This window comes from Varanus komodoensis, unplaced genomic scaffold (genome assembly GCF_004798865.1).
Source record: "Varanus komodoensis strain SLA01 unplaced genomic scaffold, ASM479886v1 scaffold21, whole genome shotgun sequence".
NCBI classification, from domain to species: domain Eukaryota; kingdom Metazoa; phylum Chordata; class Lepidosauria; order Squamata; family Varanidae; genus Varanus; species Varanus komodoensis.
In genome coordinates this window covers 10,306,054-10,334,052 of record NW_025335589.1, presented here as the reverse complement: position 1 = coordinate 10,334,052, position 27,999 = coordinate 10,306,054, and the positions used below count along the sequence as shown (strand labels likewise).

The following is a 27,999-nucleotide window of genomic DNA, read 5'->3' as shown; positions in this document are numbered from 1 at the left end:
AAAGTAGGCTACCCGTCTCTTTAGGGAGAAGGGCCGGGGCGGGGCGCATTTGTTAAAGTTACAGTTTGTATGAACATGGTCATAGTTGATTTGCTTTTGATAATGCATATATCATGTAAATGATAAATGGGAGTTCTGGATCATTAAAGACAAATGTATTTTCTGCATATCTGCAAGGAATATAGTTATTGCTAGTCCATGCATCTGTTATTTACAAGTAGAACATTGTGACTATTGTAACTACTGTACATTGTAACTCTCAGAGTAGCATTTCTGAGAGAAGAGTATGCCTGTCCCTCAAGAGAAAGTCAGTCATGCCATCAATAGCTTTCCCTCTTTCATTTAAATTAAAGCAGAAGATTTGCCTTCACTGGATCACAAGTTGAGCATATAAGATTAATTTCCTCAAATCAACAAACATGTCTGATGAAGATAATATCAGTACGTTAGCTTACACCAAGAGTCCAAAGTTCTCCAAAAGAACCACTTTTCAGGTAAAATATTTTGATTTGCACATACAAACTTTTATTCCTGATCCTTTTATGGACAAAATTAAAGTTTACGTTTACTGCATAGATCTGTCTAAAAGTTTTTTTTAATAGTTACAAAAGTTAAAAACAAAGACATGTACATGAAAAGGGTGGGTATGGCAAGTTTATACGTGATAATCTGATAGCCAGAGGCTTTTCATTGTTGATAGACTGATCACAAAAACAAGCTTGGATTTTTAAGTGGTGCAAAAGATGCTGCAAAAAGTGTGCTTCTGTTGTAACGATTATTTCTGTAAAATTTTAATGTTCTGTTTTATTTACTGAGAGTGCAGTCCTATCACACTGTACCCTTGATACAGTTAAGCTCCCAGACTAGGAGGTCTGTATGCATCCAGTGGCCAGAGTGAGGCATGGTGCTACCAGTCTCTACCACACCTTGTCCCATGCATGTTATCTGTGCATGTTATCTAGCTGCCCAAAATTGGCTAGCTCTTAAGGTGCTTGGAAAGGAAAAAAGAGCGGGCACTGATAGGCAAGCCACAGAGAATTCCCCTTTCCCCCTCTGAGGTATAATTGCATGCTCAGCAAGGCAGCTGGCATGGTTCTTTCTGTCCCAGCTGGTAGGAGAATGGGGGTGATCTCAGATGTCAGAGTTCAGCAGTAAAGTTGCAGGCCCTCAGTGTGGGGACTTCAAAGAATCCTCTGACCTTTCAGAGGATGTTGGGAGCTCATAGGATTGTACTGTTAGCCTCAGGATAACTTACTAACTTTACCTGGTTTTCTTTCAAATTGCTTCAATCACAAAATACAGAACCATAGCATAAAAATAATTTTACAGCCTTAACCAACATGGCAAATATTCTAGCAACCATACAAAACTTTATTCAACCCCATAACACATAGTCAAAGCATAGGCTGTGCATGTTTCCTAAAAGCCAAGAGTGTCTGCATCTCAAAGGACTCATCCATATCACTGAAACAACTGCCAAAATGATCTCATTCTGTTATATTCTAGTTTGACTTTTCTTGAGTGCTACTTTGTAACCTAAAATGCAGATAGTACAGATTATGACAATGTCTACAGTGTGCAAGTCCCTGACTAATAACTGTGTTTCCAACAGTTGAGTGGGACTATCAGGGACAGGACATTTTGGAGGGCATTCATCCATAGGGTTGTCATAAGTTGGAGGTGTCTTGTCAGCACATAACAACAACAGTTTGGTAATACCTGTACATTATTAATCATCATTTATGCATATCATAGTACCCAAAACAGAGATCAGAAGGCATAATTACTAAAACCAGGTTAGTTCTAAGATAAGCTATGCTTGAATTGATACTTAAGTTTTCAAAAACATTTGAGTTATTATACACAGATTTTTGTTCGTTCAGATAATATTTGCAATGTATTTGCATATTTTAGGAAGAGCTACAAGAAGCACTTCTTGCTCGTGCAGCACGACAATCTGCTGAATATTCAGAAGATTTTGAGAGTGATGAAGGAGGTATAGTGAATAACAAAACACCTTAGAATAACATTTCTGTATGTCCTATTGATCTGTTTCATAAATAACAGATCAATAATTATATGCAGAATGATTCTAAGCATGTCTACTTAGAAGTAAAAGTCTCACTGAGTTCAGTGAGGTATCTTTCTACTGAGTATGCTCATGGGTAAGGTTTACAGCCATAAAGTATTCTCCATGCAGTTTAATCACAGAGCTTTCATTGATGTAGATCAAAACTTTTATTTCATCTCAGAAACTAGTGAAATTCCATCAGTTTTTTTTCCATCCATCCACAAAGAAATAATGAAGTAGCACTTTCCATGGAAGAAACTTGCCTTTTATGAAAAACAGTGGAACCTACAATAAAGGGCTCTGATGTGCCCACTGAACATGCTCCATCTTTCTTGGAATATTTTTGGGTTGGGGGAGTGGGGCAGGAAGGGTACTCCTGAAACCTTGTAGTCCCTAACAGTCCTATTAAAAATTCCCTTTTTTAATGTGAGCATTTTAGCTCCAAAAGGACTGGCACTCTGAGAATTTCTGTTAACATATACAGTGGTACCTTGGCTCACAAACTTAATCCATTCCAGGACTCTGGTTGTGACCCAAATTGATCGTGAGCCAAGTTAAATTTCCCCATAAGGTTCAGTGTAAATAAGGTTAATCCATTCTGTAACTTTTTAAATCAGAAAAATGTGAAGCAAAGTAACAAAGAACAACAAAGATCGCGGCCATCTCCCCCTCCCCACCCCAAGCACAAGCGCAGCCATATACCCGCCCCCCCAGCATGACCAAGATCGCACCCATCATCCCTGCACGTGCCCGTCATCCCGGCACGCTGAGATGAGGGGGGAGACAGGTGCAATTACGGGCGCACTGGGGGAGAGAGATGGGCACAAAAGGGCATGCTGGAGGGGGTGGAGACAGGCGCGATCGTGCTGGCAGGGGGCGGAGATGGCCAAGATCGTGGTTGAGTTTGTGCAGGAAAGCTGGGAACAATCACGGGCGCGCTCCTGCAGGAAAGCTGGGCGCAATCACGGGCGCAATCTCAGCCATCTCCCCCACACCACCCCCAGCACTATCACAGCCATCTCCCCACTCGGGGGTGGGGAGATAGCTATGCTCATGCTGGTTGGGGAGGGAAAGATAGCCGAGTTCGTGCCCGTCTTTCCTGCATGAGCGCACCCATGATCACGCAAGTCTTCCCTGCACGAACGCAAATGGGGGGGGGGGGGGGAGATGGCTGCGATCTCGGTCGCCACCCGATGTGGAGTTCGCAACATTTGATTCTTGTATTGCATGTATACTATGACACTCTTCAAATTTCTTTTGTGGTTGCTTGTTTTTCACTCTACTTTTTTTTTCTTTTTAGCCACTATTGTAATTTATATGCCACCTTAAAAGTTATTTACTAAAAAGCTACCAAGGTGGTAGATATTTGTCTTTTTTTAACTGGATTTAGTTGGCTCAACATATGTTTCCAGTTTAGTTTTGCTATATTATTAATGCCTTCAGGTTTTGGGCATTTAAGTCGGATATGTTTTTAAATGTTCATTTATGTACATAGATTGAACAAGTTCTTTGAATTGCGATATACCACATTTGGAAAATCGCTTCACATAAGGTTACATACGGCTTCAGGGGGAAGCCAGAAAATGGAGAAGGACACACACTGTTTATGATTGGTATAACACAGCCTGAGAATGTGTCAGAAGTAAATACACATGTCAGAATTATGTTTTCAATTGATACTGCTTTCTTGTACTTTTTATATATCAAATGCTCATCTAATCTGTTTTAGCTACTGATGAAGAGTTTCCTGAAACTGTGGAAAACACCCCAAAGAAATCAGTTGGCTTTACACTACCAGTATCCAAGTATAATCTTTTTAATGGGAGCACTTTGAAAACGGAAAGTGCAAATGACTTGTCTTCATCAGATGAAGATGAGAGACCTCAATACGTGTCCATGCTGGAGAGAGATGTTTTGAGCGAAGAGAGGCAAGCTATCCCCTTTTCCTTAACTGAACATTCTGGGTCGTGTGAAAGGAATGCAGCAAAAAAATCTGTTCCATTTGAAATATCACTGCTAGATCATTCCTCTTTCAAGAAAGAAACTGATGATGACTTGGCCCTGCCAAAGGATGAAGAGAGACCACAAGAAACAACCATGCTGGAGGGTAAACATCTAAGTGAAGAGGTGCAAGAAGATGACTCAGTTTCTGAAGAAGGGTCAGGTTTTGAGGAAGATCAAGAGGATGAGGCGCCTGTGATTGAACTGCATTTGGAAAGGGATGATATGGCTCAGGAGAAACCTGAAATCAAGCCAGTGCCAAAACCAAGGGAATTCAAGACCAAAACAGCATCAGCATCAGGTAAAGCATGTCTGTTTCAATTTTCCTGCTTGGACTGTGTACTTTTCTGATTTTTCAAATTACAGCAGGACCCTTGTATCCATGCAGATTGGTTCCAAGCCTGAAACCATGGACAATAACGAACAGTCTATTATGCAATATGTACATTTCTTTTTTCACATTTTCACTTGCTCTTATCTCAGCATAAGATTTTTTCCTTTTCCTATTAAATCAAGAATTTTCACTTACAGGAAGCACTTTACAAGTTATCTCTGGCATTCTCTGGCACTTTATGATTTCTCTTTCAGGAATTAACTGCAGTTAACTGAAAATGCGCTAACTGAGCCAATGGATACAGGGATCCTGCTGTACAACAGTTGTTGCATAGATTGTTGTATCTTTTAATCATCAAAACTTAATGGGCTCTTTAGAATCTGTATTTTAAAAATCTGTAATGTCAGTAAATGTTTTTCCCATTTGACAGGTGGTGTATTGGTAAATCATATTCCAGGGTAAAATTTAGGCTGCATGTGATTGTACTTTATGCATATTAAAAATAACCATTTTGTGGTTAGATATGATGTTGAACTGCAAATACAGCACAGGTGTTTGGCTCCTGAATGCCATGCACTGTTTTTAGAACTGTACATTCTGAAGAGCATTACATCTATTGGATAAGAGGACTAGTGCCAGTTACCATATCATATGGTAACTAGCACTAGATTTGCTGGAAAAATGACAAAAGTACATGCAAAATGTTAGGCAGGCCTTATGGGATTTTTGGCTTTATTTATTTGAGTAGCAGTCCCTCATGCTGTATTAGAACATATTTTTGAGAGTTTCTTTGGTCTTAGAGTTGGTTTTCTTGCTGGTATAAAAAGGTGTTCTTTCAGAAGTACAAGCCCAGAACTTCCTTAGGCACTCAGAACTTATGCTCTTTAGATCCAGGCAAGGTTCTTGACTTGTAGCAGAAGGGGAGTCCCAGCAAGTTTTTAGTGTAAGTGTTTTCCCTTTGGCAGAAGACTAGATTAATTCTATACAGCTGTAGACCAAATGCTACAACTGCTAAGGGAATTGTGCTGTTCATAGTTTTACCAACAATAGTTGATGAATTTTAGAAAATGATTAGATATCTTAATTTTATACACACTAAAGTAACCTTCTTCAGCCTGATATCCTCCAGGTATTTTGGGCTTCAGCTCTTAACAGGTCAGCCAGTGGCCAATTTATAAATGAGCAAAGTTGCAGTCTAAAACTTCTGTAGAGCACCAAATTGGGAAAGGCTTCACTAAAGCTTACAGTGCTTGTTTAATTTCTGAATTAATTATTAAGCAAAAGCTCTGAAATTCCAGATCCTTAGGCCAGCTATGTGGGTCAGAGTGTAGCTCCTCAGTGGGAGGGAAATGTATATGTCCAAATGCACTGTTGTTATTACTAAGTTTATTCTAGGGCAGATTTGTCACTGAATATAAGTGCTGGCTTAAATTGACTTTTGTACTCGTATAATGGTGAAGTATAGAGACAAGAGGTTATGCCGTTTTAAAATACTGACCTCAGCAACAGCATAACAGTAATGCTGGGCTTGTATTTGTTTTTTCCCCTTTGTAGCATATGCGTAAACTACTGTCTTTGTAGTCTGTTATAAGCATTGCAATAAGTACTGCAACTGCTCTGATAAATGGTCCTACTCATGACACCAGAAAGCACTTAAGAACAAAAGACAGTGTAAACCTGTAAAAGTCAGCACTTTGTGGAAGTTTGATATACTGAGACAAAACAGGCCTCAATTCATGAATATTTTGTCTCTCAGTAATCCATAATCTACATTGCACAAGGAACTAATTGCACACTACATCATTAAGGTTATAGGCTGACTAATCTGCTTGGTTTTTTGCTCCACTCACTGGCAGCATAGTCAAATATAGTTCTTTCAACATGCTATTTTAAGTTTTTTTTGAAGATCTATATGTTTTGAGTTAAATATTTGGAGCTGAACCATTCTTTTAATTTTTGGATCAAAATATACCAAAACTCTAAGCAAATTAAATTCAAAATGAAATGTTTCAATTTTTAATGTGTGTCTTGGTTACTAATACTAGCTCCAAGATTTTACAGAAGTTCCCCTAGGCAGATTTTTAAGGTTCCAGGGAACTATGCCACTGAGCAGTCCCCAGGCTTGTCTTAATTAGGAAAAGCTCCACTACCTGACTAAATTAGCACTTAGAGTACCTCCACACACATGCGTGTACACACACACAACATTCAGGATATTTTACTGGTAATGATCCCACCCATGCCTTTTGTCATACTGGGCTGGTTAAAAGAATATGAGAGATCTTTCCATGATTTAGCTTACTTGGGTCAGTTGTGTCAGCAAGGACTAAACTGGGAATATGATTATGGGAACAAGAAATTCAGCAAATTAATTTCATGAGCCTTAGAAAATGTGGTTTTTTGAACACTTTTAAGGCTTTGAAGATTGAAATCTATAGAAAAAGTATAGAAAACTATTTAGTAAATACCAACAAAAAGCCTGACAATGACAGCACATTGTTATTCACAGTTGTGGAAACAATTTTCCTATTATGAGAAATTATCAGTATTATAGTTGGTATATACTGCAACAAATTTTCCAAACTGGACCCTGATTAAGAAAATAGTATCCATTATGATTATAATGTATGATCCAAGGGAAAAAAATGACAAATTCTTCATGCCTTATGTCACTTATTCAGTAATTTCTCAGACTGAAATAACTGCTACACCTAAAAGCAACAGGATCAAATTGGAATAAGAATCCTTTCCCCATAAAATAGTTTGAGTTAATTATTGTCAAATCATTTTGCTAATTTTTAAACAAAGGAATTAGGCATGACCTTGGGTAAGTTATACAAATATTTCTGCTAGAGATTAGAGATCAGAATTAGGTTCTAGTGAATTAAGAATTGGAGTTGATTAATATTCTCATGGATATTTGAAGTGCATTCCTAGTTTTTGCTTAAAAGAGTGATATTAAAAAACTGTTGAATAACAAAAGATGTTAATGCCATTTGTCAGTAACATTCTTTGTATTTTTATAAGCTGAGAATATCAGCATTCCTGCACTGTATGATTATTCAAAGCCATCTCCTCAGCCCAGGAGTGTTTTGAGAAAAAGTAGCCATGTGGAAGACTACGAGGGAACCAAGGCAGAGGATAGAGCATCATACAGCCGCAGATCATTTTCATTGTCTGCACCATCTTCTAAAACAAGCCTAAATAATCAAGTGTTGAAATTTGAAAAAAGAGCACTTTCGGAAAGTCCTGGTCCTGAGGTTAGCAAATGATTTTAAACTCTTCTAAACTGACAAAGCAAAGTACTTCTAAGAAAGGTTGCTGGAGAATTTCACTTGGTCTGTATTTTTAAGTTAACTGATGTAATTTACACTTTACAGATAAATGGATTGGGGCACAGTTATCCTTTGCACTGCACACTTCTGAATATTACAGTATAGTTCTCTGCCCAACAAATGAATACAAAGTGCATACACTAGGAGAGATCAGTGCATGCTTAGTTATCTTTCCTTGAAATTAATGGGAACTTTTAGACAGATGAGGCCTAAAGTATTGTATAATTGCAGAATAGGTTTTTAATAGTGAAAAATGTAATTTAACAAAAACAAGCTGGAAACTGATGTTATTAGTTATATATGTACATGTTTGCAGGAGTAAAATCGTTGCACATTGGAACAACATCTCAAAAATAATATTCTCATTTATACAGCTCTTAGCAGTAATCAGGAGGGAAATTCTGGCTAAGAACACAGTGAAGCATTATGCTGATAAAACCAGCCCAGAGCAAGGGCTCTGTATGTATGTTAATTAGCACATTTGTAGAGTAAGTGTAGTATATTAAAATCAGGAAGCTCAATTTTACTATAGACTTCAGATAGACTAAATCTTACTCTATTCCTTTTAGCATTTATTTGTGGGAAGTTTGTTTGCTGTATATAGGGCATCCTTTGAAAACAGCCAAAATTCTGAGTGGTTTGTCTTGACCATATTATAACAAGTAATTATGTTGTTCCCTGTTTTCTGTTGAGCCTAGTTCTAGGTGCAATTGCTTTGTTTTATTTATTACATGTTTACACCACCTATGGCCCTGCAGGGATCTCTGAGCAGTGAACATGTACAGAACTAGTTTAAAACATGTAACAGTAAAACAACTGTTTATCGCTTCTAAAGCCATAAACAGCTTGTGGGTCAGAATACCTAAACTACAAGCTCCTGCCTACTGCAGGTAACATTTGATGTATTTGATGAAGTGGATTCTGGGCCATAAAAGTTAAGTCTGGGAAATCACAAGAGTCTTTGTTTTTCATCCAAGGGCCCATGGATTACAAGCTCTGCATCTCCATTCCCTATTCATTTTTCATCGCTGGATGAGAGAACTGGAGATTCCAACTTGGCAATACCTCATGAAGAATCTTCAAAAGGTAAAGTATATTGATTATATAATATTTTTGGAAACGTTGAGAATTAAAAGTTTATCTTTTGGCTGGGAGGGGCAAAATTGGAACCATTTATGGTTTTATGCAATAAAAATCAACAGACTGACTGAATGTAATAGATTCTCAATAGCTGCAACAATGGACTGGATGAGGGCTAACGGAGTGAAGGTCAGTACAAACAAGACTGAGATATTGTTGATGGAGAATTCCTCTCACCAGATGGAGGGTGTTCAGCCTATTCTAGAGGAGCTCCACTTCCCCTGAAGAAGCAGATTCATAGCTCGGGGTTTCTTCTTGATCTGTCTTTGTCACTTGAAGCTCAGGTGGCTCAGTGGCTTGGAGTACTATCTTGATAGACATAGTCTGATTTCAGTAATCTATGCCCTGGTGTTATCTAAATTAGATTACTGCAATACACTGTACACTGTGCTGTTCTTGAAGACTATTCTGAAGCTGCAGCTTGTGCAGAATGCAGCAGCCAAACTAATAACTGGAACCCATAGGTCCAGACACATAAGCCAGTTCTGGACCGCTTGTACCAACTGCCTCTTTACTTCTGAGGCTAATTCAGTGCTGGTTTTAACCTATAAAGCCTTACGTGCCTTGGGACTGCAATACTTGCTGGAGCACCTCTCCCACTCACAGTCTGTTCAGATATTATGCTGCACTTACTGGGTTTCTCTCCAAGTGCCAACTCAGAGGGAGGCTTGGGGGTGGCAAAAGATGGAGAGCTTTCCTTGTGTTTCCCCCTGCCCCCACCACCCAGTTTATGGAACAAGCATCCTACTGCAGCCTGCCTGGCATCAATCTTGTTATCTTTTCAGTGCCAGGTTAAGATGACCTTTTATGTTGAGGCTTTTAAAGATTTGCTTGGCTACCCAGGAACATGAGGGGATTTGCTATTGCAGAGGCTTTTGTTTTACATGTTCTTTTTTTCTTTCTTTTTTTTTTTTTTTAGTTTTTGCTGGTTAAAATTTTTAATGATTCTTTGATTTTATTGTATTTGTACTGTACTCTTTATTGTCATGTTGTTATGGATTGCTGTAAACTGTCCAGAGAGTTATGGCTATGGGGTGGTATAGAATGTATAAATCAATGAATGTAATTAGTGACTCTGTAACATTACTGATGATGATGAAATGATATTCATTGAAATGAAATTCATTTCTATATTGCCCCATAGCTGAAGCTTTTTGGGTGGTTTACAACAATGTAACCTTGCATTTTCATAACAAGTTGGACAAATCAGAGAATATGATAAACATGTCAAGTTTTAAAATGAATCTGTCTGAAAAGTTTTGAGAAATATATAACTTTTTCTGTTTTGCATCATTATTTAACATACCTTACCTCTTACAATTAATCCTGATGGAAGCTTATGAGGCTCCAGATAAATTATCCCATCCCCTTCCTTCACTAACCTTACAAGGCTTCACTACTTTTCTTTACATTAGAGGATGAACCAAAAGAAATGGATAACTGCAATGATCTCAGATTGCAGGAGAGTGGCAGAGAGTCTCCTTCTGTGATAGAACTTATGATGACAACAGTTTATGAGAAAAATAAGAAAGCACACAAGTCAACTGAAGATTATCTAGAAGAAAAGCTACAAGCGTTAGAACATAGTGCCACTGAGGATGGACCAAATGTGAAAACAAAGGATGATAAATCAGAACAGAAGGTCACTCTAAATATTTCAAAGAGTGTTCTTGGAGCTTCAAAGGATTCAGTAAAGGTACATACTGGCAGTGAGAATTAAGATTGTCATAAAGTGGCAGGGGAAATCATACTATGCATACATGCACACATTTATACATTTAGGTATGTTGTTTACACAGCTAATGGCTTGTAACTATGTTCTGCTGGCATTAAGCCAGAAAACTCCACATTTGGTATCTCTTTCATTTGAGATTAGGTTTTGTTTCCTTTCATCCCACTCTAAATATATATTTAGAACAAAGTACTAAAGGATGGAGACCTGTTGCTACTAGGTGTGCAAATATAGGCTTGGATATATAGGCTGAAGATTTGGAAATAGAAATAATTTCTTCTTGTTCAGTGGGAGGTCACTGCTCTTCTCTTGGCCATATATATGTAGTCCTTGTATACTCTGTCTCCCATCCTCTGAAGGTTTGCCCAATCCTTTAGGCCTTTGAAGGAGTATAAACTGGCAGGAAGGAGAATTGTATTATGCCACTTTCCCTGATCCTTGCTATCATTTGGTTAATATTTAACACGTTTTCATCATTGCCTTTCTGAGTAATCATATACCATTCTGCACACCCAAGATCATAGAACGGGTGCTGTATACATATGTTTTGCTAGGTTACACAGCCAATTTTCTTTTTGGATTTGGTTTTATTAGGAGGAAGGTGAAGAAAAAGCATCCATTCAGCAAAAGTCAAAATCTTCAATAAGCAGGTAGGAAATTCTAACTTGAAATGAAAGTTCTTTAGAAATACGAACTGCATCATATTCCCAAAATTCAGTTGCCAAACTACACTGATTTACCTACATTGTTGACAACCCTGGATATGACTGTTGTGGGAAAGTAACATAAATTTTAACAGCACACAAAGCCTAATTTTAATGTACAGACCACAAATGGCAAATTCTACCAACTTAACTGAATCAAGTGACACATGATTCTGTGCCAGTGTTCAGAGTTAGATTCTGATATTTGTGAAGTTTTAATAACTGAGTGATTGAAATAGTTGTGCTTTTGAAATCACATACTGTAGTTCTTGTTAAACAACCGCATTTGTCATTTGCTTGTCTTTGCGGTACTATACATTTCTTTGTTGTTTTTGGTGCAGCAGACAGCAAAACCAGATATCTCTGGAAATTGAAATAGTTAACTTACTTCATTTTTAAAAGAAGTAATATCAGTGGCTATAGTTTTAATGAATTTTGCTACCATGAAAATTTCACTTTTCCTTTACATACATTTTTTTACACTGAAAAGTCATCTTAGAGTCCATCCTAGACTTCAGATGGTACGAATATAAAAGCATAGTTTTCTTTAGCTCTTTAAAACATGTAAATAATTTTCTACTCCATTTTTCACTTAAAAGTTCTTGAATTGCTGACAAACTGAAGGGGAAGATCCAGGTAGAATACATCAGCTGTGGGGTGGTTAGAAAGGGGGTGGGGTGGTTAGAAAGGTCTGTACTAATACTAAATATTAGAATGAAGCTTTGGGAATCCCATTCTTACAAGTAAGCTACAGATTTCTTAGAAAAACTCCTTAACTGAGGTAACATAGGTACCTTCACCTATGCTGGCCAAGAATTCTTCATTCTTCATTTCCAGGGATATAATCAGTCTTTGAACCTGGAAACTTGGGGTCATTCCCCCCCCCATGGAATTTTATGAGCTCATTTCTCTATATAAAACACATTAGACCTGGGCTGCACGACTTTTTCTATTTCCAGGGCTGCATGAGGATTTGGACATGGAACCCAGGGGCCACACAATGAATTACATTTCCATATTTTGATTGATGATGATTTTAGGACTTAGGACTATAAAAAAATGCTTTGTGGGCCTGTGTTCAACAGGCTGGTCCTTCTCCAGCCACAGCACAAGCACAATGACTATTCCTCTGGGGTGGGCCATCCTTTTCTTCCCTGTTTCTCCTACTCAGAAACCTTCCCATGTAATTCCCCCCCCCGCCCCCCAGGCGTTACTACCTTCTCGGAATTGGGGCACTGAGCCTCTTGTACTTGAGCCAACAAACTCTCCCCAGCATGCTTGGGCACTCCTGCAGGTGGGTAACCGGGGACAGGGGGGACTCCAAGCAGCAAGAGAGCCATAGAACAAGGCCTTGGGGGCCCATGGGTCACGTGTTGGACCACCCCTCATTATACTCTGGATGTAATCCTTCTGATACTTGAGTCTTGGAGTTGACCAGGGCTTAGCCATATGGAAGTATTTTAAGGCTTTGTATATTTTCTGACTAAAAGAGGGGACTTTTTTCATTTATATTAGCTTAAACATTTTATTTTACAGATCTTTGAGCTCTACGTACTTGAAGAAAACTGGGAAGCAGTCTCCTATCCCAACAAGTACTTCTTCTCAGTACTTAGGAACATTAAAGGTCTTAGACAACAAGCATTTACAAAAATACAGTGCTGAACTTGATAAAGCAGACAGTTTACGAGCAGCTGTTTATCAGGTAGCATTCAACACAGTTTGGGGTGTAATTCTATCAGTTTTGTCCACAGTGCTTATAAGTGCTTGAATTCAAGGGTTTACAAGCATCCAGTGCAGAGTAGAATGAGCAGTTGAAGCCATCCCCATTTTCCTGTACCTCCTTTTTTGTATTTTAGCCATATTCAGCTGTCTGCTTGAAGCACTTGGAAGGGAAAGGGAAGGAAAGCTGGAGCACTTTCAGGATACAATATATCCTGACAGCCCCAATCTCCTGCTCTCCTTATCCCTTTTGCCTCCCTCTGTGGTCACGCTCCTAGCCTCAGAGAACCATCCTGCCTGGAGTTTTCCATGCTGGTTGCAAGTGCAGGGAGGAAGTCAGAACATAGATTTCCATCTCTGAAGGTTCTCTCTGACCTCAGATCTGGAAATTCAAATTATCCGGTGGCCTCCCAGAAGACAGCTAGGGGCAATCCTGTGCAAGTTCAGAAAGAAATAAGGAATGAGGCAAACTGGAAGTTTGTAGTTTTTCTGTATAAACCTGCATAGGATTGTGGCCTTAATTATGTAAGAAGCCATTAAGAATGTTTCCTTATTAGCTTAGAATAGCATGAATATCTTCAGTTCTACAGTCAGTTGTTCATAAAACACATGGATAAAATAATATATTTCACTGTGCTGAAAAATGGTATGAGACAGAGTACATAGTTTCCTTTCAATGTTTTGTCCTTTGCAAATGTATTCACATTTATTTCATGATATTCAGATTGTTTAGTCTATAGGAGAAGGCTTTGTGCTGAACTTCACTCAAGCAACCAGTTCAGAAAAGTTAGCATATGTCTAAGGCATGTTTTGATCCCAGTGCAAAAATCCTGTTCTCACATAATCAAATTATACAAATAGCATAGGTACCCTGCACATAGAAAACAAATGCTGGTGGTACTGGTCACAATAAATTTGATGAAATAAATAATCAAATTCTAAAGATTGCCTATAACTCTGTGTAACATCTTTTGTTTTTCTTTCTTAGGACTGGTTGGAAAAGAAAAGAATCTTCCTGTTAGAGCTACAAAGAATAAAAAGAAACAAAGCTGAGAGCTTGCGGGATAAAAATGAAAAGGTTTGTGTTTTTTTTTTCAGTGAATGGATCTAAAGGAACTACTTATAGGACATAACTGCAATGTACTGAATGCTATAAACTTTGTACACAAATGTTCTGAGTTTGACATCTTTTTTGTTCTTACTATTGTGTATTAAAATAACACCTTTGTGACTGCCTTCCTATATGCACATACATGGATTTAAGACCTATTGAACTCCATGGAACTTGCTCCCAGAAGACAGAAATAGTATCTCTGCCATAGTGTGGAGGCCTTAAGTTCACCTTCTATCCTAGTGATCCTGTTCTAGAGCTCTGGGGAGGAGGAGTCCTCAGTCTTTTCAGTGACTTAGGAGTCAAGTCAGGGAAAGGGAGTGTGTGTTGTGTGGCCCCCCAACCTGCCCCCCCCATGCTGCATATGATCTTTAGGGGCAAAAAGTTGCCCATCCCTGCCATATGGAAATAGTAATTAATAATGCTATTACTTTACATATATTTTTTGCCCAGTTTTTCTAAGTCGAGACTGTATGGATAATGAAAACTCCAACCACTTTTCCAAAGCTATTTATCTTCTTATGTAGAAAGAAGCTGCTAAAAAAGAAGAAGCACTTGCATCCTTTGAAGCTTGGAAGGCTATGAAACAAAGAGAAGCAAAGAAAATGGCTGAGAAAAAAAGGTTGGAAGAGGCAAAGAAAAAGGAAGAAGCAGAACTAAATGAAAAGAAAAAGGAAGAGGCACAAAAGGCAGTGAGAAATTTCTAGCTTGCAAAACATTAAAGCTGGGAAAGGACCATGTGTCAGTTTTGCTAGAATGAACATCTAGCAAATGTTCATTCTACTCTGCATTTTTGGTTCATTTAAATTAGCATAGAATTCTCTATATGTTCAATCTATTGAATAAGATAGCCTTTGCTTTCTGCATGCTGAACAGCAGCATTCACTATAGAGTTAAATCAATAACGCTTTAGTGAGTTATTCAGCAAGGGTCAATTTTAATCTGAGGCTGAAAGTTAGGAGTATCCTAACTGGTCTGTTACTGTAATGGAAAATTTAAAAAGTTAAAGAAATAGGGAAGAATATTTGGAAACTGCAGTAAGTGCAAAATACAGTAACCTGATTAGTAAGAAGGAGCGAATTATAATAGTTTTGGAACAGTTAAACTGCTGTTCCATTTCAAGACAAAACTGAAAATAAAACTGTCTTTAATTGCTGCAATGTGTTATATTTTAATGGTTTTATCTTCTAAGCCTTTCTCAGAGCCATGCTGAACATTGATTTGTAAATTGCTTTGGTAAATAAGGTGTCCTTTCCTTCTGAAAGCGTTAGGTTTATTTGCTACACAGTAAATTATTATCAATGATATTGATACTGCCTATGCACATTTAATCAACTAGTTAATTGACTGGTATAAAGCAGATGATCAATAAGCCAGAAATTTTTTTACTCGCTTGAGAACCATAATCAAAGCTCCTAATGGACTTGCTTCTTTTTTTTAGGCTTTTGAGAAATGGAAAGAAAAGAAAGCAGAGTATTTAAAACAGCAAATACGAAGAGAAAAAAGAATTGAAAGGTTAAAAAAGAAGAAAGAAGAGGAGATTGTTGCAGAGAAGAAAAAAGACAGCAGGTCTGCTGTTGAAAAATGGTACGGTCAATTAACTTTTAATTGTATATAGCATTATAGGAAGTACACAGGGAGTTACTGATACTGAGTAAGCAAACTGGCTCATCTAGGCCAGAGGTGTTGACATTGACTGGCACACTTCTCCAGGTTTCGGAGTAACTGTTTTTCTAGCCTGCCTGCCTGGAGATGCCACAGGTTGAACCTGGGACCTCCTCATTTAGAACAGGTGCTCTGTCAGTGAGCTGTGGTCCTCCGCTATGCAGTTAACTGAGTCTAGCAATTTTAATCATAGAAATGAATCTATTTGGAAACAGCTTTGTGTTCAAATTTTGGTATTGTTTGTAATACTTAATTCAAATGCATACATTTGCATCCTGTTATAAAATATTGACTCTTCAATTTTTAGGAATGAGAAAAAAGAAGAATTCATGAAGCAAAAGAAAAAAGAAAAAATCCAAGAAAGGAAAAAGCAAGTAGAAGATCTAGTTGAAAAGCAAGCAAAAGATAAAAGAGCTATAGAGGAATATGAAAAGTGGCTAGTAAGTGTATGTGTTTTTAGATAATATACAAAGCTTGGCATACAGCTTGACATTCAAGTTTATGTGTAAACTCTAAATGCATAAAGATGACCAGGAGGTGGCAGTAAAATCTTACTATCTTCCTGTCAGGCATCATATGTAACATTTGACATTATACAGACATATTTATGTTCACCAAAATAAGATACCCTTTAGATGATACTGAGAAAATACACTGAAATAAGTTTTGCACTTTTTCAGAATCTCTAAGAATGGTGCATCGCAGGAATGTGCTTGTACATTCCAGCAGAGTTCAATGGCTTGCTGCTGTGATGAAGGATAGTGAAAGAGAACTATACATGATAGTTACTAAACTGTATTTAGCACTGCACAGACAAGTAATCTTTTATAATCTTAGATCTAAATATCTACTGATAATTTAGAAATGAATAACAATCACATAAGGACCAAATTAAATGTGATGCTAAATGTGCATTTTGGTGTTGTGTATCAGTTCACAACTGTAAATAACTGCCACCAAGGAGCCCAAGCAAGGTTCTGGAGAGGGGAGGGCAGGGGGTTAATTTTCTCCCCTTCATACTTGAGGCACTATGCAAGTTTCAGTGCTGAACTTGTGTTAACAAAAAAAACAAAAACAAAAAACAAAAACACTAGCACAGGTGCTAGTAGTGGCTAGCACAACATAGTCCAAATAAACACTTCCAGATTTGGGCAAGTCAGTGATGTCCTCTTTTCTGAGCTCCACTGATTTCACCTATTCCTGAAGCACTAATTTGGGCTAGTTTCTTGCTGTGCTAATAGACTCTGTCTCCTTGTTGTGTTCACGCTCATTTCTGCTTGTGCTGTAGCTGCCTTGGTGAGCACCATGTGATCCATGAAACTACTGTTAGGTATGGGAGTGAATTATCCATTGATGCCATGGGAGCTTTTCTCCCATGCCAGATAGCACTGAGAGGGAGAAGGATATTCTATTATGGGGTGCACTCCTCCTTACCTGCCACAATCCTAATCCTGTTTGAGGGTCTAGAAGCTTCTATTTAAAGTTTTAAGGAAGGAGATACATCGCATTTAGTTTAGCCCTATCAAAACAATGAAATATGCATGAACTAATTAGACTTAAGAATGTAAGAAAGGGCCATGCTGGATCAGACCAGTGGTCCATCCATTCCAACACTGGTGGCAAACCAGCTGTACACATAACCCTTCAAGCAGGGTGCATAAAGACCCTGCTCAGACTCCCCAGCAACTGGTATATGTAGGCATGCTGCTTTTGGTAATGGAGGTACCCCATGACCAGCAAGACTAGTAGCCACTGATTGCCTCCTCCTTGTCCATGAATTTGCCTATTCTGCTTTTAAAGTTTTCTGGCTTTCCCTAGATTCACAAAGACACACTCATACCTGGTTCTTTGATTCACATTTTTAAGTCTTTTCTCCAGTTACGATATTATACACTTGCTTTTTAGTATAAGGGGAAATCAACTGTTTCTATAGAGCCAGATAGCTGCCTCAGAAAAATCTTGGTAAGTTTGCTGCTGTCATGATGATGGTTTCTAGTCCAGATACAATAGTCAGTAACAAGTGACAGTAGAGTCTTCTCTTCTCCTGTTCACTGTCAGGAACAGCAACTTCTGCAAGGCCATGTCATCACAGCCCAGAACCAGCAAAGTGTAGCAGCTGCACAAGTGAGTGAATGTAGATACAAGGAATCGGCTTTATAGAGGAGAATTTTCATTGCTCAGAATTGTTAGAATCTTTATAAACATTTATTATAATGTATATTAATTTGCCTTGGTAAATGTTTTGCTGTTATGCAAATCAGAAGATTATGATTAGCTACTGGGAGTTGCTTAACTCTAGGTAGTTTCACAGTGCTGTTGACAAGTACCACAGTAAGCAATACTGACCTGCAAGCCATGGCATTGACTTGTTTAGCATAACCAGAGCCAGTTGCACATTCTTCTAAAAACCAGTAAATTGTATGGTGTGTGAAAAGTAGAGAGAGAGACATTTTTCTCCCTTTCTCATTGCACTCAAACCTGAGCTCATTCTAGGAAGCTGATTGTTGAGCGGTTCAGGACAGAAAATACTCCTGCATAATACTCCTTACATAGTACATAAACTGTGTAATTCATAGTTCCACAAGGTGCAATGGCCATCAATTTAGTTAACAAAAACTAGCAATCATTGTATTTGGAATCATTTTTGACTTCAGACAAAAGTGCTTCAGGCAAGAAAAATGCTATCTACAGAAAAGTCTTTCCATTGGCTTAAATTTCCCCCCAGGAGATTTCAGTTAACCTGAGAATGGCTTTCAGCTTCTAGCAAGTACAGGTAATTGAAGGTACTGTATAATCCTTCCTGTAGCTTTGCAAAACAAGAACATCTGCATCACAATATTTGGTCCATTAACCATTTTTCTGCATAACAGTAGTCTGGCCTATTAACTTTAAAAAAAAATCATAGCAAAGCTTTCCCTCAGTAATTTTAATTCTGTTTCCTGAGGGTTTTAGCTAAGAATGTTATTCAGACTTAAAAAGAGACAAAGATGATCTGTATTGAAATCCTGTAGAGATTCTGGAGTACTTTTGGGCCCAGGCTTTATTTATTTGGACGGGGGAAGCCCAAAAAATCAATAGGCTGAAATTACAGGATGTTTTACACTAGGCACTAAGCTTTTTGTGAGAGTGTCCTGGGACTAGTCAGTAGGGCTACCTATGTGTAAATTATAGTACAGAATGTGAGCTGCAGGATGTTAGTTACTCCTGCCTGCAGATGAAGGCTATCAGGAGATTGAACAAATGCATAGAGGGTAAGGCTATCAGTGGTTATTAGTCCTGATGGCTATAGGCTGCCTCCAGTACATTTGGGCAGTGTAGCTATATGGACCAGTTGCTAGGGAACTTGGGCAGGACGAGGATGCTGCACTGATATCCTGCTTGTGGCATCCCATGGTGAGTTGGTTGGCCACTGTGTGGACACAGATCACTGCTATTGTGCCTCATTTAGGTCACAGGATGCACATAAGCCTCCAAGTTCAGGGGTTTATGTGCCTCAAAGGTGGGAGCAACAGGATTGTATTCTCCAAAAGATTTTTAGTGAATAGCTTGTATGTATTATTGTATGCCATTAAGCAACCTACACATTTTAATAAGCATGTTGGCACATGTTTTGTGATGGGAGAATTTGGAGAAGTACAATTTCCATAGATTAGTAGCATTCCAATGCACTTACTAGTCTGGAAAGTGTGAATCAGGTCACTTTTTAAATTTTGGACCATAGAAATTCTTCAAACATGGGTTTCATACTAAACTCTATTCCAAGGGACCTTTCAGTTTAAACAACCAGCCAACTCCACTGTTAATTCTCTGCTGTATTGAACTTAATCAAGCTCCAAGCATGAGTAAATTGGATCACTGAAAGAATGTAAACCAGCATAGTGTCAGACCACAACTAGGAAAACTGAAATTAAAATCCTCATTCAGTCATGAATCATACTTTGGGTCAGTCACTCTCATTCAGGCTGCATTTTTGTCAGAGTTTCTATGAGGATAATGTAGGCAGGGTGGGGGGGCATACCTCATATGGTGCCTGTGCTCTGTGGAAGAAGACTATGAAGGTAATAACAGTAATAACTTACACAAATCTCCCTTTCCCTATAATGGCCAGTGTATGCATCGGAGAAGAATAAAGGAAACAGCCAATATGTAACATTTTCCCCATTATATAAGTTATATTATGCAAACATTGATTTGGTGCTGGGAGAATGTTGGATACTGCTCAAAGGTGTCTTAACCTTTGTGGGGTCTTCCGTACACTTTCTTTTAGATGGGGCTGGATTATCATAATATGTATGGTTACTAATACAGCATCACAGTCATTTTGAGCTCTCTCAGTTAGTGTTCACTCTGCCTATGTACACACCAGCGTGGTTCATTTCAGTGATGTGAAATGCAAGTGTTAAGATTATGCTCTCTGGGGCAATACGTCAATACTGTATCTGTATTAAAATGTTATTGTGGTTGTTTGAGATCTGTACAAGTTGGGGATATATATAACTTTGAAGTTAAAAAGGGACACTCAAGTACTAATCAAGCTCTCATATACTGTACCAATGACTAATATTAATGGATAAATGTTGTTGTTAGTCGAGAAGTCGTGTCCGACCCATCGCGACCCCATGGACAACATTCCAGGTCTACCTGTCCTCCACCATCCTCTGGAGTCCATTTAAGCTCACACCAACTGCTTCAGTGACTCCATCTAGCCACCTCATCCTCTGCCGTCCCCTTCTTCTTTTGCCATCTATTGTTCTCAGCATTAGGCTCTTCTCCAGGGAGTCCTTCCTTCTCATTAGGTGGCCAAAGTATTTGAGTTTCATCTTCAGTATATGGCCTACTAAAGAGCACAGAGTTGATCTCCTCTAAGACTGACCAGTTTGCACACCTTGCAGTCCAAGGGATTCGCAGGAGTCTCCCCCAGCACCACAATTCAAAGGCCTCAATTCTTCAGTGCTCAGCCTTCCTTATGGTCCAGCTTTCACAGCCATGCATTGCAACTGGGAATACCATAGCCTTGACTATATGCACTTTTGTTGACAGGGTGATGTCTCTGCTTTTTAGTATGCTGTCTACATTTGCCATAGCTTTCCTCACCAGGAGCGAGCGTCTTTTAATTTCTTGGCTGCAGTCCCCATCTTGTAGCCCAGGAAAATAAAATCTGTCACTACCTCCATTTCTTCCCCATCTATTTGCCAGGAAGTGAGAGGACCAGATGCCATGATCTTAGTTTTCTTAATGTTGAGTTTCAAGCCATCTTTTGCGCTCTCCTCCTCCACCTGCATCAAGAGGCTCTTTAGTTCCTCTTCACTTTCTGCCATGAGAGTGGTATCATCTGCACATCTGAGGTTGTTGATATTTCTCCCAGCAATCTTAATTCCAACTGGTGATTCATCTAGCCCCGCCTTTCTCATGATGTGCTCTGCATATAAGTTAAATAGGCGGGGCGACAGTATACAGCCTTGCCAAACTCCTTTCTCAATTTTGAACCAATCAGTGGTTCCGTGTCCAGTTCTCCCTGTTGCTTCTTGACCCGCATATAGGTTTCTCAAGAGACAAATACGATGGTCTGGTACTCCAATCTCTTTAAGAACTTACCACAATTTGTTGTGATCCACACAGTCAAAGGCTTTAGCATAGTCAATGAAGCAGAAGTAGATGTTTTTCTGGAACTCCCTAGCTTTCTCCATGATCCAGCGTATGTTGGCAATTTGATCTCTACTTCCTCTCCCTCTTTAAAATCCTGCCTGTACTTCTGGTAGTTCTCGGCCCACATACTGCTGGAGCCTAGCTTGTAGGATTTTGAGCATAACTTGCTAGCATGTGAAATGAGTGCAATGGTGCGGTAGTTTGAACATTCTTTGGCATTGCCCTTCTTTGGGATTGGAATGTAAACTGACCTTTTCCAATTCCAATTTCCAAGTTTGCTGGCATATTAAGTGTAGCATTTTTACTGCATCGTCTTTTAAGATTTTGAATAGCTCAGCTGGAGTACTGTCACCTCCACTAGTTTTGTTGCTGCTCAGACTTCCTAAGGCCCATTTGACTTCACATTCCAGGATGTCTGGCTCGAGGTCAGTGACCACCCCATCGTGGTTATCAGGGACGTTAAGCTCTTTCTTGTATAGTTCTTCTGTGCAATCTTGCAACCTCTTCTTAGTCTCTTCTGCCTCTGTTAGGTCCCTGCCATTTTGGTCCTTTATCATGCCCATCTTTGCATGAAACGTTCCCTTCATATCTCCAATTTTCTTGAAGAGATCTCTGATCCTCCCTATTCTATTGTTTTCCTCTATTTCTTTGCACTGTTCATTTAAGAAGGCATTCTTATCTCTTCTAGCTATTCTGTGGAATTCTGCATTCAATTGGGTGTATCTTTCTCTTTTTCCCTTGCCTTTCACTTCCCTTCTTTCCTCAGCTATTTGTAAAGCTTCCTCAGACAGCCATTTTGCTTTCTTGCATTTCTTTTTCTTTGGGATGGTTTTAGTTGTTACCTCTTGTACAATGTTGCGAACCTCTGTCCATAGTTCTTCAGGCACTCTGTCTATCAGATCTAATTCCTTAAATCTCTTTGTCACCTCTACTGTATATTCATCAGGGATATGTTTTAGGTCATACCTGAGTGGCCTAGTGCTTTTCCCTACTGTCTTCAATTTAAGCCTAAATTTTGCAACCAGAAGCTCATGATCTGAGCCGCAGTCAGCTCCTGGTCTAGTTTTTACTGACGGTATAGAGCTTCTCCATCTTTGGCTGCAGAGCACATAGTCAATCTGATTTCTGTGTTGACCGTCTGGTGATGTCCATGTGTAGAGTCGTCTCTTGGGTTGTTGGAAAAGAGTGTTTGCTATGACCATCGTATTCTTTTGACAAAATTCTACCAGCCTGTGCCCTGCTTCATTTTGTACTCCAAAGCCAAACTTGCCTGTTATTCCGGTTATCTTTTGGCTTCCTACTTTAGCATTCCAATCCCCCATGATGATAAGGACATCATTTTTGGGTGTTAATTCTAGAAGGTGCTGTAGGCCTTCATAGAACTGGTCAGCTTCAGCCTCTTCAGTACCAGTGGTTGGGGCATAGACTTGGACTACTGTGATGTTGAATGGTTTGCCTTTGGATTTGAACTGAAATCATTCTGTCATTTTGGAGATTGTATCCCAGTACTGCTTTTTCTACTCTTTTATTGACTATGAAGGCTACTCCATTTCTTCTGAGGGATTCTTGCCCGCAGTAGTATACCTGATGGTCATCTGAATTAAATTCACCCATTCCTGCCCATTTTAGTTCACTGATTCCTAAGATGTCGATGTTCAGTCTTGTCATCTCTTGTTTGACCACATCCAGCTTGCCTTGATTCGTGGATCTTACATTCCAGGTTCCTATGGAGTATAGATCTTTGCAGCATCGGACTTTCCTTTCACCACCAGATACATCTGCAACTGTGTGTCCTTTTGGCTTTGACCCAGTCACTTCATTCTTTCTGGTGCTACCAGTACTAGCCCTCTGCTCTTCCCCAGTAGCATATTGGACACCTTCCGACCTGAGGGTCTCATCTTCCAGCGTCATATCTTCTTGCCTTTTGGTACTGTCCATGGGGTTTTCATGGCAAAGATACTGGAGTGGGTTGCCATTTCCCTCTCCAGTGGATAAATATTACAGATATTAAAATAAATAGAATGCTGATATTAGCTGACACTGAAACTAAAATACAGTATAACACAGTATTATCAAAGCACCCAAGAGTATCCTGTGGATGAATCTTTAGCTAGATATGCTCGAACAGTATTATTACTTTGCATTTATTTCCTGCCTTTTTTTCCTTCTGTGAAGAAATATGAAACTGTAACAATGTCCAGTAATTTATTTTATTCTTGTTTCTTAACGCTCATATTCTCTATTTTCAACAAGTCTGAAATCACTTTTTGATAGTGTAGTGGCTGTCATACTTAAAGGACAGATGAATATAAAATCATTAGACATTAGTTTTACAATCTCCTTTCTATAAAACTATAGCTAAAGTCCTGCTTCTTACTAAACTTCAGTAAATGTTGCACATTCCCATTTTGCATTTGCTTGTAGTCTGTGCACATGTAATTCTCATTACAAACATGGGACCTACTTCTGGGTAATCAATAAATTATTATTGAATATAATTTGGCTTTTATTATGGAAGCATTTGGTTTGCTAAGGATTAATTCTTTCTTTAACAAAGCTGAATGATTGTATAAGAGTTTCCCATTTTATGCTTCTTGCCTTTGAATTTGTTCCTGACATTTGTATTCACAAACAAATTTAGTAGTCATTTCTAGAATTACCTTTTGGTGTCTGTATATGTGCATGTTGCCAGGTTTCTAGTGCTTTTGTAATCTGGAAGGCTCTAAGCAAGTGAAATTCAATATGACTGATGAGTGTTATCCTCAATAATTCAAATCATGTATTAATTCAACATTGTAGCTCCACTGAAATCACTAAGAGACTGGAAACTTTAACTAGGAGCTTAACAGTAAAATCTTATGTCTGTTTATTCAGAAATAAGCCTCACGGAGTGCAATGAGAATTACCCCCCAGATACATGTGCACAAGACTACAACCAATTATAAAATCAGGAAGATGTGACATTTACAGAAGTTTGGTAAAGAAAAGGATTGTAACTATAGTTCTGTGGAAAGGAGGTTGTAAAACAAACTCCTATTTAATGATTTAGCAAGTTGGTAGCTTTCAATCATATGGCATTTTCTCTAACATTCTCATCTTTACCTTTTGAGGAAGCATCATGTTTATTACAGAGTAGAATACTTCTTGTGAATCTCTGTCTTCACTGTGTAAAAAGAAAAAAAAATTAATTTTCAAACAATAATAATGTTTGATAGCTTTTGCATAACATAAAGCCCTTTTCTACATTCATTCAAGGAATCTATTACTACAAGTAAAGTTAAAAGTCACCTAAGCAAGGATATTGAGGGGAAGATTTTGATGAATTCACTAGGAATCTAAGTAGTTAACTGAGGTAAGGGAAAGTTCCAAGCCAACCCTTCTCCAAGCTTCTTGATTTCCCTGGAGATGCTGACAGTTGTGTGCTTGGCCCTTCTTGTAAACCTTAAATATAGTTGGAGGGTTAGATCATCTGGTCTTCTGGATGATACACTTCTGAAAAGAGTAATTGTTAAAGTAGCATTGGATGGATAATTAGCCTTCTGAGGTGGTTGTTGAAATATTTAATATTGTGATAAATATAATTCCATCTAGGCATCTTTCTTTATAAACAGTGCTATTAGTTGTAGTAATTGCTGTTTTATTAAATTAAATAGTGCTACATGAATTTCTAAATGATGATTTTCCCCACCAAACAATGTATATTCAAATATTAATGATTAGCACAGACCAGATATTTTTTCTTGTACCCTCAAGATGTTATTTTAATGAAGAACTGATAGGAGTCTCTGCAAGAATTCTATTTATCCTTCATTTATTTTAATTGTTTCAAAGCTATAACAAAGTCATTAGGAACCTGCAGGACTGTTAGCATGATATGAAGATGTCAGATGTATTTCAACTAAGTTATTGAAATTCAGTTTTACAGCAATATACCCACATAAGTGTGGTGCCAGTGTGGTGTAGTGGTTAAGAGCATGGGACTGGGACTCAAACGATCTGGGTTCTAGTCCCCACTTGGCCATGGAGCCAATTGGGTGACTTTAGGCCTGTCACAGACTCTCAGCCCAACCTCCCTCACAGGGTTGTTGTTGTGGGGATAAGATGGAGGAGGAGAATGATGTAAGCTGCCTTGAGCCCTTTGAAGAAAAAGGCAGGATATAAATCAGAAAATAAATAAATATCTCCTTAGATAAATAATACTGAGAGGTAGTGTGACATAGCCATTAAGACGGAACTGGGACTCAGGCAATCCAGCTTCTCCTCCCTACGTGGCCATGGAGCCAACTGAGTGACTTTGGGCCAGTCACAGACTCTCAGCCCAACCTACCTGACATAGTTATTGTGGGGATAAGATTGAGAGCAAGAGGAGGAGGAGAATGATGTATGTTGCTTGAGTTCATTGAAAAAAAGTTGGGAATTGCAAACTAACATTTATCCAAGAAATATGTTACTAATTATCTACTTATAATCTAAAGTGTACAAACTACTTTATTTTAAACAGGGAAAGAAGGAGATGAATGAAAGGATTCAAAGCAAGCAAAAGAAGCTCCAGGTCATTCTCGAGGATGAAACTCCACCTCCATGGAGCCCTCCTGGCAAAGCTGTGTCCTCAAGAAGCTATTGAGACATTCAGTACCGTGCATGAAGGATTTTCCAACATTCTGCCATCTTCTAATCATTATTGCACAACATCTGATTTTAACATGAATTGAAATTGGCTCATGCATCCTTTCTTTACAGGTGGGGCTGTCTTGTATAGAAACACTATACTTGTGGTTCATTATGGGTTGCACACAACTTCCCGGGGGTTTTTTTCCATGAACTATATTGGTGGATCAAAAATATGGAGGGCAGTCATTAACACTAGCTGTAGTACATCACTATTAATAAAAAGATATTGAGAATTCTGAAAGAATAGTAGACACCTTTCAGTTAGAGGGATGGAGCTTAAGCAGCTATCCCCTCTATGCATCTTAAAGCACTGGCAGACCCGCTAAAATCGTAGTACAGTCCTCTGTTATGAGGTATGATTTTTTTCAGCTAAGGCATTACATTCTGGTATTTTAGAAACAATGACTCTGATACAAGATTTGTTTCCTCTCAGAAGAAACAAGAACTTTAGAGACATTTGAAGCATGAAGGAATGTTGACTGACCTTGCTGGCTGGGGCTTGCAGGTGTTGTAGTCCATTGCTTACCCTAATGTAGCCTAATGCACTTTTACTGTGAATGTTCATTGTGACTGAATGTGCTTCCAGAAAAGGATTTTACCTTGCCTGATTTGTAGAATTTTATAGGGGATCCTGCCAATAACAGCCTGAGTTTTCCCACAGCTTCTCCATCTTTTTCTCACCTCAAAAAATCCATTAAGGAGAAAAGTTGTAGTAGCTGCACCGTGCTTTCCAGTTGTTAGCACTGAGGTCTGGAAGTACCCTACAGCTGCCACCCAATACATGCTTGAACTGGGAGTAAGTCCCAGTGAGGCTTACTTCTGAGGAGATATGTAGAAGAGTACACTATAAATAAATTGTTGTAAACAGAAAGAAGCCTTAAGGTAGCCATTCGTTCCAGCTCTCACCTGTGGTAAATGGTTGCAATGTTTTGTCCCTTGTAACTACTTGAATGGCCTGGGCATGTATAACTATAGCACACATAAAATAAGATTAGTATATTTTTGTGAAAAAGTTCACAAGTGACTCACACATGAATGTTTTGATACAAACGAAATTCTAAACTAAGTAAAAGGGTCCAAGAACCGGGTTTGCAAAATATTTACAAGATGAGATGCTTCATTTCAGACCTAATGCTTCCTTTGATTCTGTTATAAGCAGTCACTCTGCCAACATAGTCCAGAAAAAAACAGCAGCATGTTTTGGCCCCCAGACATCATTTTCATGAAACCACTGGATCCTGATTAAAGCATTTTAAGAGCCATCATAGCTCTTCCTATATTTTGTTTTGATCATGAAGCATATTTAATCGGCAGTCATTTGTGGCTCCTTCAAAAACTACTCAAGCAATTGTGTCTAAAATTATTTCAGAATTGGTACCATAATCACATGAAAGTAACTGAAGCTCTCCGTAGACTTCAAAGAGGAATGATAAAATGGTTTTGAACCATAATTCACAACTGTAGATGTATTTCTCCATCCACAATATCATAAATTAATCCTTTTTTTTTTCTTCAAAGAGGAAATATCGCTTAGATGTGTTGTTGGAGCTGTGAACAGTAAAAGCATGGGCCCCAAAGAAACACTTCCTGTAGCAGTGGGAGGGACTGGATTAGACCACTTTGTCCTTCCCAATTCAATCCAAGCTCTTGTCATAGTCCTTCCCAATTCAATCCAAGCTCTTCTCGTAGGGGTAAACCATACAGAACGTCTGCCATCTCAGTCTCCAGCCCACCCAGTCATTTTTATCCCTTCAGTCCATGCCTTGTCAGCTGGTCTTTCCATTTTCAGTCCCAATTTAAAGCATAGACTTAAATATTTAAAGCCCTGAATGACTTGAGATCAGGTTGCCTGAAAGATCATCTAACCCCA

The 27,999-nt window shown here is 38.7% G+C and overlaps 1 protein-coding gene across 1 annotated transcript; it reads left to right on the top strand.

The window, feature by feature from the left end:
* The first annotated feature begins 419 nt into the window (after positions 1 to 419).
* Positions 420 to 26,082, top strand: MAP9 (microtubule associated protein 9). Its single transcript, XM_044430673.1, has 13 exons — positions 420 to 494; positions 1,915 to 1,996; positions 3,801 to 4,373; positions 7,434 to 7,666; positions 8,719 to 8,827; positions 10,297 to 10,577; positions 11,208 to 11,263; positions 12,854 to 13,019; positions 14,025 to 14,114; positions 14,675 to 14,836; positions 15,589 to 15,734; positions 16,120 to 16,258; positions 25,966 to 26,082. Exons 1-13 carry the CDS (start codon positions 420 to 422, stop codon positions 26,080 to 26,082), a joined length of 2,229 nt encoding a protein of 742 aa, XP_044286608.1.
* The last annotated feature ends 1,917 nt before the right edge of the window (positions 26,083 to 27,999 follow it).

Excerpts from the sequence above, each read along its gene's own strand:
- MAP9 (XM_044430673.1), top strand. The coding sequence starts at position 420 with ATGTCTGATGAAGATAATATCAGTACGTTAGCTTACACCAAGAGTCCA. Across the intron at positions 495-1,914 it reads CCAAAAGAACCACTTTTCAG|GAAGAGCTACAAGAAGCACT; the intron begins GTAAAATATTTT and ends TGCATATTTTAG. Across the intron at positions 16,259-25,965 it reads ATGAAAAGTGGCTAGTAAGT|AAGGAGATGAATGAAAGGAT; the intron begins GTATGTGTTTTT and ends AAACAGGGAAAG.